This window comes from Gastrolobium bilobum, unplaced genomic scaffold (genome assembly GCF_033153095.1).
Source record: "Gastrolobium bilobum isolate Gb01-03AN ecotype WA unplaced genomic scaffold, APGP_CSIRO_Gbil_v1 utg20321, whole genome shotgun sequence".
Taxonomy (NCBI): Eukaryota; Viridiplantae; Streptophyta; class Magnoliopsida; order Fabales; family Fabaceae; genus Gastrolobium; species Gastrolobium bilobum.
Genome location: NW_026900156.1, coordinates 47,225 through 58,489, shown reverse-complemented (window position 1 = coordinate 58,489; position 11,265 = coordinate 47,225). Strand labels below are relative to the sequence as shown.

The window sequence follows — 11,265 nt, the reverse complement described above, 5'->3', positions numbered from 1 at the left end:
ACATCAACAGATGAAGCACCAATAGTAACAGTACCTCTGACTAGGTTCGGAGCTCGATCCGACTGCTGACGATCCAGGGTATAAACACGCCCAGAAGACGGTGGCACTCCTGGTGCCGAAGTAGGTGGAAAGGGGATTCATCTGAAGTGGCACTGCTTGCACTGCAGTAGCTCTTGCCATCGACGACGGACAATCTCTAGAGAAGTGGCCCTCCTTGCCACACTGGAAACAAATCAACTGGCCGTAGAACACGGCCCAAAATGAGTCTTCTCGCATCCCGAACACTTGGGAGCAGGAGGTCTCGCTGCACTCCCCTGAGCAAAAGTTCTCTTAAACTGATTTGGCGCTTGTCGAGCCGCCATCTGTTTTCCCTTGCCCTTGTTCCCAAACTTCTTGTCCCTCCAAGAAGTGGAACCACCAGCTACCTTCGTCGTCTCAGCAACCTTGGCCCTCTTGGCCTTACTCGAGTTGTAGAAGTCCTCGATATCCCGACACTGCTGAACTAGTGTCCCAAAATCTCTCGAAGCAGACCCAGCTAGGTAACCAGCAATATCCTCACTAAGTCCCCTGCGGAACTTAGTAGCCAAGAACGTCGGAGTAGGCCTCTCCATCCGGAAGTGTGCAAACTTCACCAGCTGATTGAACTTGGCCAGGTACTCGTCAACAGACAACGAGCCCTGAACCAACCTGTCGAATTCCCCTTGCTTCTTCTCCTGAGCATCGTAAGGGAAATACTGACCCAAAAAGCAATCCTCGAAGAATGGCCACGTCATCACATGGCCCTGCATCTCGTAGACATGAGAAGTGTTCGTCCACCACTCATGGGCATTGCCCTCCAGCATGTAGGTAGCGAACATCAGCTTCTACGGATCCGTACACTGCATGACCCGAAATATCTTGTCCAGCGCCTGTAGCCATCGCGCCGCAGCAACAGGATTAAAAGATCCATCAAAGGTAGGTGGCTTATGCTTACGGAAAGCATTCAGCCGGCGATCGATCTCATCTCGATCCTCAACAAGCACAGGGACGGTCTGCATGACCCCCGTAAAGTGACTGCCATCACCCAACTGACTCTGACTGTCGTTCTGCAGACTGGGTGGAGGTGGAGGTGGTGGCGGAGGAAAATGGCCAATAGCAGGACCAATCCCCAACTCCTCTAACATGACTCTCATCATCGTCATGTTCGCCAGACGGTTGGCCTCCAACACATCCTCAGTGGCCTTCCTGTTCGCCTCTCTGACAGCGTCTAGCATGGCCTGGTTTGCCATTCTGCGCAGCTAGTTACGTGGCCAACCAGGCGTTGCGACGTGGCCAATCCTAACTCGCCACGTGGCATAGTGAGATTGATGACGTGGCACTTTGGTAAATTTTTTCTAAAACGTGGCATTCTGATAATATTTTAGATAAATAATGACAATCTGGTGTTGTCCTCCTCTTCAATAGAACTGCCAAATATAATTCAGTTGGAATTTATGAAATGGAAATCAAATAAATTACTGGGAGTAAGTATCATTAGTGTAAACAGTAGATGTAGTGATTAGTAATGAAGGTGTGTCCCGTTAAGTATCAAGTACCGACAATTCAAAATCCTTATATATCTTGTCCGACATTGTGATATTGTTTAACACTTCAATACTCGTTGCAAAGACTTAAAAAAAAATTCAAATGTTACGTTGCATTATTTTTTGAGTTTCAATTATTAGATTTATTGAATTGAGATTATCATTCTATTGAGTTAGTTTAATATAAATATTTAAAATATTTTATGTTTCTTTGTAAAATTGATGGATATTATATTATAAGTTTAGCTTTATTTTTTTATTAAATTATTAATATTAAATATAATATACATTATATAAATTAAAAACATTATTTAATATTAAAATGTTTAATATATCAAAATTTAATTCTTTTTAAAATTAATGTGGCGGGTATGGTTGCAACATAGCACGTTAATACAAAAGTTACTGAATACATTAAAGTGCAATATGTCTCAACGCTCTTTTTCAAAAATATTTCCAAAACTACACTAACAGTTCTAAAATTTCAAACCAAATCTACCTCTAAGAAAAATTCCTCTCTAGCTTCCAGTGTTCTTCTTCTGCTCTAGGCTTGAACACTATCAGAATGCTTAACTAACTAACACCTAAACCAAAACTACACTAACACTTTCATTTCAATTCCTCCAAATCTCTAATCACTAACCTAACCCCATTCCCAAATCACAATTATTGGATCAATCATTGAAACATGGATATCTTATTCGCTCAGATCCAAGCGGACCTCCGTTCCAACGACGCCCTCCGCCAATCGGGGGCCCTCCTCCAGGCCCTGCAGCAGTCTGCGGCGGGCCGCGACATCGCCGTCATCGCGAAATCAGCCGTGGAAGAGATCGTGGCGGCGCCGGCCTCCGCCGTGTGCAAGAAACTCGCCTTCGACGTTATCCGCTCAACGCGGCTGACCCCTGACTTATGGGACACCGTCTGCAGCGGCATCCGCAACGACTTCCACTTCCCCGACCCGGACGTAACCGCAGCCGCCGTGTCGATCCTCGCAGCCATCCCGTCGTACCGCCTGGCGAAGCTGATCGCCGACTGCAACAAGGAAATCTCCGACTGCTTCGACTCCCCAAGCGACAACCTAAGATTCTCCATAACGGAAACCCTCGGCTGTGTCCTCGCACGTGACGACCTCGTCACGCTGTGCGAGAACAATGTCAACCTCCTTGACAGGGTCTCCGCCTGGTGGGCCCGCATTGGCGCCAACATGCTTGACCGATCCGATGCCGTTTCGAAGGTTGCTTTCGACTCCGTCGGGCGGCTCTTCCAGGAGTTCAGCTCGAAGCGGATGAGCAAGCTTGCTGGCGATAAGCTCGTCGACAGCGAGAATTCGCTGGCGATCCGCTCCAATTGGGTCTCCTCCATGGTGGATTTCGTTTGGAAGAAGCGCAGTGCCCTGATGGCGCGGTCGTTGATCTTGCCGGTGGAGAATTTTAGGGCAACTGTGTTTCCGGTGGTGTACTCAGTGAAGGCGGTGGCTTCCGGCAGCGTTGAGGTTATTCGGAAGCTGTCCAAGTCTTCTGCTGGTGGTGGTGGTGGTGGCAGCAGTGGGAGTGGTGTTGAGGTTGATTCCAATGCTGAGAAGTTGGTGGGTGTTTCTGATGTGGTTACCCACTTGGCACCCTTCTTGGTTTCGTCTTTGGAACCGGCTTTGATTTATGAAGTGGGGATTAATATGCTTTATCTTGCTGATGTGCCTGGAGGGAAGCCTGAATGGGCATCGCAATCCATCATAGCCATTCTCACACTGTGGGATAGGCAAGAATTTGCTTCTGCTAGAGAAAGTATTGTTAGGGCTGTTGTTACCAATCTTCATCTCCTTGATCTTCACATGCAGGTGATGCCCCTAGTCCGATTTGCATCCATGAATTGGATAATACTCTAATTGTTTTAACCTGTAGTCTATGCTTATCCTAATAAGTAAAGTGGTACTTTGACCTGTGAATATAATTAATAACATCAGAATTACACTTGTCTATGCGAAATATCTTTCATGCTTATGAATGAAGCCTTGGAATTTCTAGACTTTTCTGGTTACTGATCTTTATCTTATTTTTTGGATAAACCACAGGTATGTATTGTCCTGGAATATTGTGTTTAAGATGTGTTCTGTTCTGTATGTTTTCTGATACTGGATTGTATAAATATGGCGATAGATGTTTGGCTAGACGAATTCGCATGTACTTGATATAGCAATGCTTATCTATAAATGGCTGCCTGTAGGTATCACTGTTCAAGAGGCTGCTTTTAATGGTGAGAAACCTGAGAGCTGAATCAGATCGCATGCATGCTTTAGCCTGTATATGTAGAACAGCTCTTTGTGTTGACCTATTTGCCAAGGAAAGTGTCCGAAGAGGGCAGAAACCTCTTGCCGGAACTGATATTGCTTCCCTTTTTGAGGATGCCAGAGTGAATGATGATCTTAATAGCGTTACAAGTAAAAGCATATTTAGGGAGGAGTTAGTTGCATCCCTAGTGGAAAGTTGCTTTCAGCTGTCTCTGCCTTTGTCTGAACAAAAAAACTCGGGCATGGAGAGCAGGGTCATTGGAGCTTTGGCATATGGAACTGGTTATGGTGCATTGAATTGGACCGAACCTGCTTTGGAAGTGGTGGAAGTTTGTCGGCCTTGCGTTAAATGGGATTGTGATGGTCGCACCTATGCAATTGACTGCTACTTGAAGTTGCTTGTTAGGCTATGTTACATATATGATACAAGGGGTGGTGTAAAAAGAGTCAAAGACGGAGCTTCTCAGGATCAAATTTTGAATGAGACCAGATTGCAAAACTTGCAACGCGAACTTGTGAAGGATTTACGAGAGGTACATAAACTTTTATACCTGAAATTCAGCACTGCTGTCATTAAAGTTTTCGTATTCTGATAATTGTAAGTATATACCATTTGGACAGTGATTATCATAACTACTGCAATATTTTTTAAGGGTAAATTAGAAGATAAATCTTTTAACTGCGTGTAATTTACTCCTCAAGATTTTCATTGTAGCTGCTTAACCCTCAGTTAAGATACCGTCATAATGCCCTTAAAATTCATAATGAAATTTGGCAGTTGAGTAGGGTGAATTCGGCCAACTAAATAGTTGATGAGATTATATTTTTAATGAATTGTAAGAGAGTGATGAAAAATGTTTTAATTCACACATTAAGACAGGCTGTGGAATGTGGGTTAAATTGCACATGAGATGAAATGCAGTAGAAGGATCTGTCTCTCTCTTTCTTTTTGGAACTTACTCGTGTATAATTGTTAAAAATGCATTCTATTATGTTTGTGTATAACATCATAGTTCCTATTATACAGAAGTTTGCTTTCCTTGACATCAAATATAATACAATGAGAAATGAATCTCTATAAATTTGGCTTCTCACAACACAAGCATGCTTTGCTAGTGTTTCATGTATTAAAATGTTAACTTCTTGTTATATGTTGTATCAACTGATAGGATGATTTTCTTCATACTGCTGATTTTTTTTACAAGTAGGTGGCGAAATTTTTTTCTCCAGTAGCTAGCTGCCACATCTTTCTGTATTTTGAGTTTAAGTAGTCTGTTGTAATTATATAAGATCCGGTGATACTGGTCTATATCACACTAAATATTGGGTGTTTAAACAAGTTTATAAAATTGCTACCCAAATCATGAATTGCCAAGTTAATTTTTTAATCGTATCGAATAATAAGATTCAGAGACGCAATATAAAATAGCTCAAAATATGTATCGTATAATTGATATATAATCTCAATTTAATAATTTTATTGTAGGAATTGACAAAACAACATAACTATAAGCCTCACGAAACAAAATTAGAACTTGATATCATTAAGTAATAACATTATTGATGTTGCGAACTCTGGAGTAGTGGAGTAACTCATAAAAATTTGGTGAGTTCTCTTTATGAAGCTAGTAATGGCTTCTTGCAACTAAAGATTGTTGTAGTATATATTGTCACTGTCATGAGTCAGTTACTCTGTTCCATGGTATAGTAAATTATTTTTTACCTTGTTTGAAGATATATGTCCTCCAGGACCCTTTTTTATCGAATCCCTGGGACATGTTTGGAACAGCAAGGTGTTTTACTTGAGCAAAATTTATCTATTCTGTGACTATATTTGATATACTGAGATTTTTTTTCTTTTGGTTAGAACAGAATGAATTTTTTTACTTAGATGGTGAAATTTAAAGTAAGATTCCTGTTGATGAAATGTTTATTTCTAGCCCGTTAAACATTTATTCTTTGCACCCTTTTATTTTATTTTGTCATCATTATATATCAATTCCTTTGTTTGACTCATATATAACCACAAATGGGTGGAGTTTTCTCACACTTTAATCTTGCATTTTGATGTTTGTGAACATTACAGGTTACTACACCGAGAATTTCGGCCCGCCTTATTTGGGTTATTTCAGAGCACATAGATATCGAAGGATTGGATCCACTCCTAGCAGACGACCCGGATGATCCTCTTAATGCCATTGTATCAAATATTCGCAAGGTTCTATTCAATGTTGATTCAAATGCAGAAACAACAAATAGAGTTCAAGATGTACAGGCAGTTCTCATCTCTGCTCAACGACTGGGATCACGCCACCCTAGGGCTGGCCAGTTACTTACCAAAGAGCTTGAGGAGTTTAGGAACAATAGTTTGGCTGATTCTGTCAGCAAGCATCAATGCCGTTTGATATTGCAAAGAATCAAATATGCTTCAGGTCATCAAGAGAGTAGGTGCGGATATTGTGCAAATTATTCATAACATTTCATATTGTAAATCTAGTTATTCACTCTGTCACTCATTCATGTGTTTCTACAATTCATGCTTTCTCTTTCCTTTTGAGTGATCCATTAATCAAAACTCTAGTTTGTTATGATCATGAAATTTTATTTCTGTAATGGTGTTGGTTTTGGAAAAGCTTCTAGACAATTTCTCCCTTGCTCAGAATATATTGGTGCTTAATGGTCATTTCTAATGTTTCACAATGTTCTATGGTCTTTATTAAACCATAAATTTGATTCATTACATGATAACTTAGTGTAATTATGTATCTTATTATTATTATTATTTTCTCCAGGTGGGCTGGTGTTACAGCAGCCAGAGGGGATTACCCATTTAGCCACCATAAATTAACTGTTCAGTTTTATGAAGCATCTGCTGCTCAGGATAGAAAGTTGGAAGGATTGGTTCACAAGGCTATTTTAGAGCTATGGAGACCTGACCCCAGTGAACTAACCCTTTTGCTGACAAAAGGGGTTGATTCTACTTTACTAAAGGTTCCTCCAACTGCAATTACTTTGACTGGAAGTAGTGATCCCTGCTATGTTGAAGGTTATCATTTAGCAGATTCAAGTGATGGGAGGATCACTCTGCATTTAAAGGTCAAAGCCTCCTCATTTTATTTCTTTCTTACTCAATTATTTAGAGTTCGCATACAGCATTTTCAAACGTTTAAGCAGGGTATTTGCATTACTATGTTGTAGTGGTCATATTATTTCCCTGTGAAACATTAGCAGGGGGTTGACTGTGTAACTTGACATGAAGCATGATAGATTAATTTTTACTTAAAAATGTGGTGGACAATGATATCTATTGTTTTAAGATCGACATAATGAGGCACGTTGTTTTCTATATTGGAAGAATGGGGCACATTTAATTTGATGTACTGTTGTTTCTATAATTACAACATTGTTATCTTGTGAAAGCTAATGTTCCAATGTATTGGTAAGGAATTTGCATTAGTGTGTGAATAGTATTCTAGTCAAAAGGAGATTCCAATATATATATATATATATAGAAATGATGTTAATTATCGTATTTTGGCATGCAATAGCTTCCTAAATGTGGGATCAAGGTTTCCTAAAAGAAATACTGGTGTTAATTATCAATGCCTTAGATATTTTTCTATAATAAATTGAAGATATTAAAATGCATTGCTAGAATTGCTCAATAGTTTCGTCTTTGAAGTTTAAATCACATGGATAAAGGATATTATTTGTTTTTGGCACAAATTTTTATCAAACAGCTATGCACCATCATTCAGTGTTTCTCATTTTCTGCAAATGGAAATTCCTCAGGTCTTAAACTTAACTGAGCTGGAACTAAATCGGGTGGATGTACGTGTGGGATTATCCGGTGCATTGTATTATATGGATGGTTCTTCTCAAGCAGTGCGACAGTTGCGTAATCTTGTTTCACAGGTTGCTTCTCCTGCTCTAAAGTGCATATTTCATTCCAGTTTGAAATGCCTATTTTGCTTTTGCATCTTCTTGGCTATTCTTCAACCTTTTTGTTTTCTATGTCTAGAAAGTATAGATGGGTATATCTGTATATCTAGTTACTAGTATCATGCTTGGATTGGATATAGGCAGAGGTGTCAAATGGGAAGGCCCGATGAGCTGGGGACTAGTTTGACTCTTTTAAATAAACTAAGCCCAGACCGCAAAATTTGGCCATCCACATTGGCCTGGCCAATTTTTCGGCCCAATGAAAATGTGGCCTGGCCCAAAGTTTTTTCCAGGCTAAAAACGGGCTGGGCCAATGGACTTTTGTCACCTCTAGAATAGATTTTTTTTAGTTGGATTCACCCAAAATTGACCACCAACTAATTTCATGTTAGAAAAGGTTATCTGCAGCTGATTATTATATAAGATAAAAAGAACGAAAATGACATTAATTTTTTATGAGGGAATTTGTTTGGGTTGGGACATATTGCTGATTGGAGAAAAAAGCATGACATCGATGTAGACAAAAGGATGTGATAAAGAACAAGAAAGCAACATGGCGGAAAAGAAAACCTAGGGAAATGAAAATCTCTGTTGTCTTGGAAATTTTTATAGAAGAATTTATTTTAGTAGTTTGTGTTTTGTAAATCTAATCATTGAGATTTCCCACTTTTGTTTCATGTGTCACAAACCAACTCTGCCAGAAGTTTAAGTTGATGGGTGAAGATACAAATTATTTTCATATTATATTTCTAACACGTCCCTCTCACAAAAGCTCTTTTGGGAGATTGAAATGTGGGTAATTCACACTCCATGGTGAAAGCTTCATCGCCTGCAATTTTGTGCTGAAATTCAACATTTTTTTTATTAGAAGAATAGAGGCGGTAATGATTGAATTCTAGACCACTTGCTCATATAGGTCTGGTACTATGTCACAAATCGATTTTCCAAAAAACATAAGTGGTTAGGTGAAAGCATATGAATGGTTTTTATATTATATTTCTAACAGCATTCCTGAAATGTTACCAGCTTAACAAAAAAGTTATGATAGCATATGAGAGGGAGGGAAAGGGGGGTTTTGCGTTCATTGGAAAACATGTCCTTAGATTTCGGGAGAAACAAAAAATGAGGATATGGGGCTTTTTCTGGTTCTAAAGAAAGCAGGAAGAGGTTATAATCCCCTAAATAACATGGCACACAATAACGTGAACCAAGAATCAAGATCTAATAACAGAGGAAATTTTATCAGCTGACGGAGAAAATACAGGAAAATTTTATTGATAAGGAAAATAGAGTGAATACGGCAACTCATGTCCAAGATTTCTAGAGCGTCTCTCTCTACAACTCAATTCTAGTCTTACCTTGCCTCCCTCTCTGCCCGCTGTATCCTTTTATCCTACTGCTAACCTAGAGGAATATCGTCCAAATTGAAATCCTAACTGGTATTTCTAATAATAATATCCCTTAAAATCATGTAACTCTATCTACTATATCTAACCTTATCAATTAATAACGAGTTACCCTATATACTATATCTAAAAATGTTAATTAATATCATGTAATAATTTCATGTAACTCTAATTACTATTACTAAAAGGCCTCGCCTACCCATCTAGATCGTTGGGCGCATCTTTAATGCTTCTAACCTACTTTTCTAAATAGGTGTTTCGTAACATATTATTACCGGATACTTTGGGTTTTGGAACTTTGGACATTATGTACATTGTGCTGAATTAAATTAAATTTATGCTAATTGTTCATTTTTAACAGTTGTACTTGACAAGGTTTCATTGTCTCTTTACACCATAGTTTTTTACTGTTCTTCCATCTGCAATAGTTTCATGATCCATGTTTGTGATGTTGTTCCGTAACCAGGATCCAGTGCTGTGCAGTGTGACAGTTGGTGTTTCCCACTTTGAAAGATGTGCTCTTTGGGTTCAAGTGTTGTATTACCCTTTCTATGGTAGTGGTGCTGTCGGAGACTATGAAGGTGACTATGCTGAAGAGGATCCTCAAATCATGAGACAGAAGAGAAGCTTAAGGCCTGAATTAGGTGAACCTGTGATTTTAAGATGTCAACCTTATAAAATCCCATTGACTGAGCTTCTTTTGCCACACCAAATATCACCCGTTGAGTTTTTCCGACTGTGGCCCAGTTTGCCGGCTGTTCTAGAATACACTGGTACATATACATACGAAGGAAGTGGCTTTAAGGCTACTGCAGCCCAGCAGTACGGCACTTCTCCTTTCTTAAGTGGACTGAAATCCTTGTCTTCCAAGCCATTCCACAAAGTTTGTTCACATGTTATCCGCACGGTGGCAGGGTTTCAGGTGTGGATCTGTTATCCTTTTTTTTTCTTTAGTTTGTTTGAAGTGGTTAAAGGATCTTTGTTATGTTCCACTCCTGGAATCACCTTCAATATCATCTGAACCCCTTAAAATTCAATCTCTGTCCGATGTATGCTTTTACTTATATGTTTCTACTTTGATGGAAACAATAAATATGTACCTAAAGCAAGAAAACTTGGCTAACATAAAATTGGATAATAAGCTAGGGCTAGAGTAGGGATTATATGCAGAACTATTAGGCATTGCATCTTATTAATTTACTAACCCTTTTCCTCCCCCCTTTGCTGGAATAGTTGTGTTATGCTGCTAAAACTTTGCATGGTGGCTTCTTGGGCTTGATGATTTTTGGTGCCAGTGAAGTGAGTAGAAATGTGGACTTGGGTGATGAGACGACAACCATGATGTGCAAGTTTGTAGTACGAGCATCTGATGCATCTATTACTAAGGAGATTGGATCAGACCTTCAGGGATGGTTGGATGACCTTACTGATGGTGGCGTGGAGTATATGCCTGAAGATGAAGTGAAAGCAGCTGCTGCTGAGAGGCTTCGGATATCAATGGAAAGAATAGCATTGTTGAAGGCAGCTCAACCACGACCTAAGACTCCAAAATCAGATGATGAAGATGAAGAAGAGGAGGATAACAAAGACAAAAATAAAGAAAATAAGGATGGCGATGAAGATGAGAAAAGGAAGGGACCTTCAACACTATCAAAATTAACTGCTGAGGAGGCTGAACATCAAGCTCTTCAAGCAGCAGTGCTACAGGAGTGGCATATGCTCTGTAAGGATAGAAGCACTGAAGTTAACTAACTTTTACCCTTCATTTTTTTTTTTTTTTTATTTTCTTCTGGGCTTTCCGAGAAACGAATGAATATATTCTTTGTACTCGTCTGTTCTTACTTTACATATACCAATTAGGTAGAAACCGAAATTTGCCAGAGAAACGTTTGAGTGTGTTCTTCTTATTCCCTTTCTCACTTTTTCTGGAAAGTGCTTTGTACATGTACCGGCTATTGATCTATATTTTGAGCAATCGTTGGAAATGTCTTGTCATTTTTTAGGTTAAATGTACTCACCTGAAGCTTAGTTTGTATTCAGATTCATTTCTTATGTTTCAGTTTCTTCAATG

General features: G+C 39.3%; 1 protein-coding gene across 1 annotated transcript; it reads left to right on the top strand.

The window, feature by feature from the left end:
* The first annotated feature begins 2,077 nt into the window (after positions 1 to 2,077).
* LOC133295549 (protein TPLATE) lies at positions 2,078 to 11,183 on the top strand. Its single transcript, XM_061494390.1, has 7 exons — positions 2,078 to 3,396; positions 3,783 to 4,379; positions 5,933 to 6,294; positions 6,639 to 6,942; positions 7,639 to 7,761; positions 9,661 to 10,116; positions 10,428 to 11,183. Exons 1-7 carry the CDS (start codon positions 2,251 to 2,253, stop codon positions 10,944 to 10,946), a joined length of 3,507 nt encoding a protein of 1,168 aa, XP_061350374.1. The 5' UTR covers positions 2,078 to 2,250; the 3' UTR covers positions 10,947 to 11,183.
* The last annotated feature ends 82 nt before the right edge of the window (positions 11,184 to 11,265 follow it).

Excerpts from the sequence above, each read along its gene's own strand:
- LOC133295549 (XM_061494390.1), top strand. The coding sequence starts at position 2,251 with ATGGATATCTTATTCGCTCAGATCCAAGCGGACCTCCGTTCCAACGAC. Across the intron at positions 3,397-3,782 it reads TCCTTGATCTTCACATGCAG|GTATCACTGTTCAAGAGGCT; the intron begins GTGATGCCCCTA and ends GGCTGCCTGTAG. Across the intron at positions 7,762-9,660 it reads TGCGTAATCTTGTTTCACAG|GATCCAGTGCTGTGCAGTGT; the intron begins GTTGCTTCTCCT and ends TTCCGTAACCAG.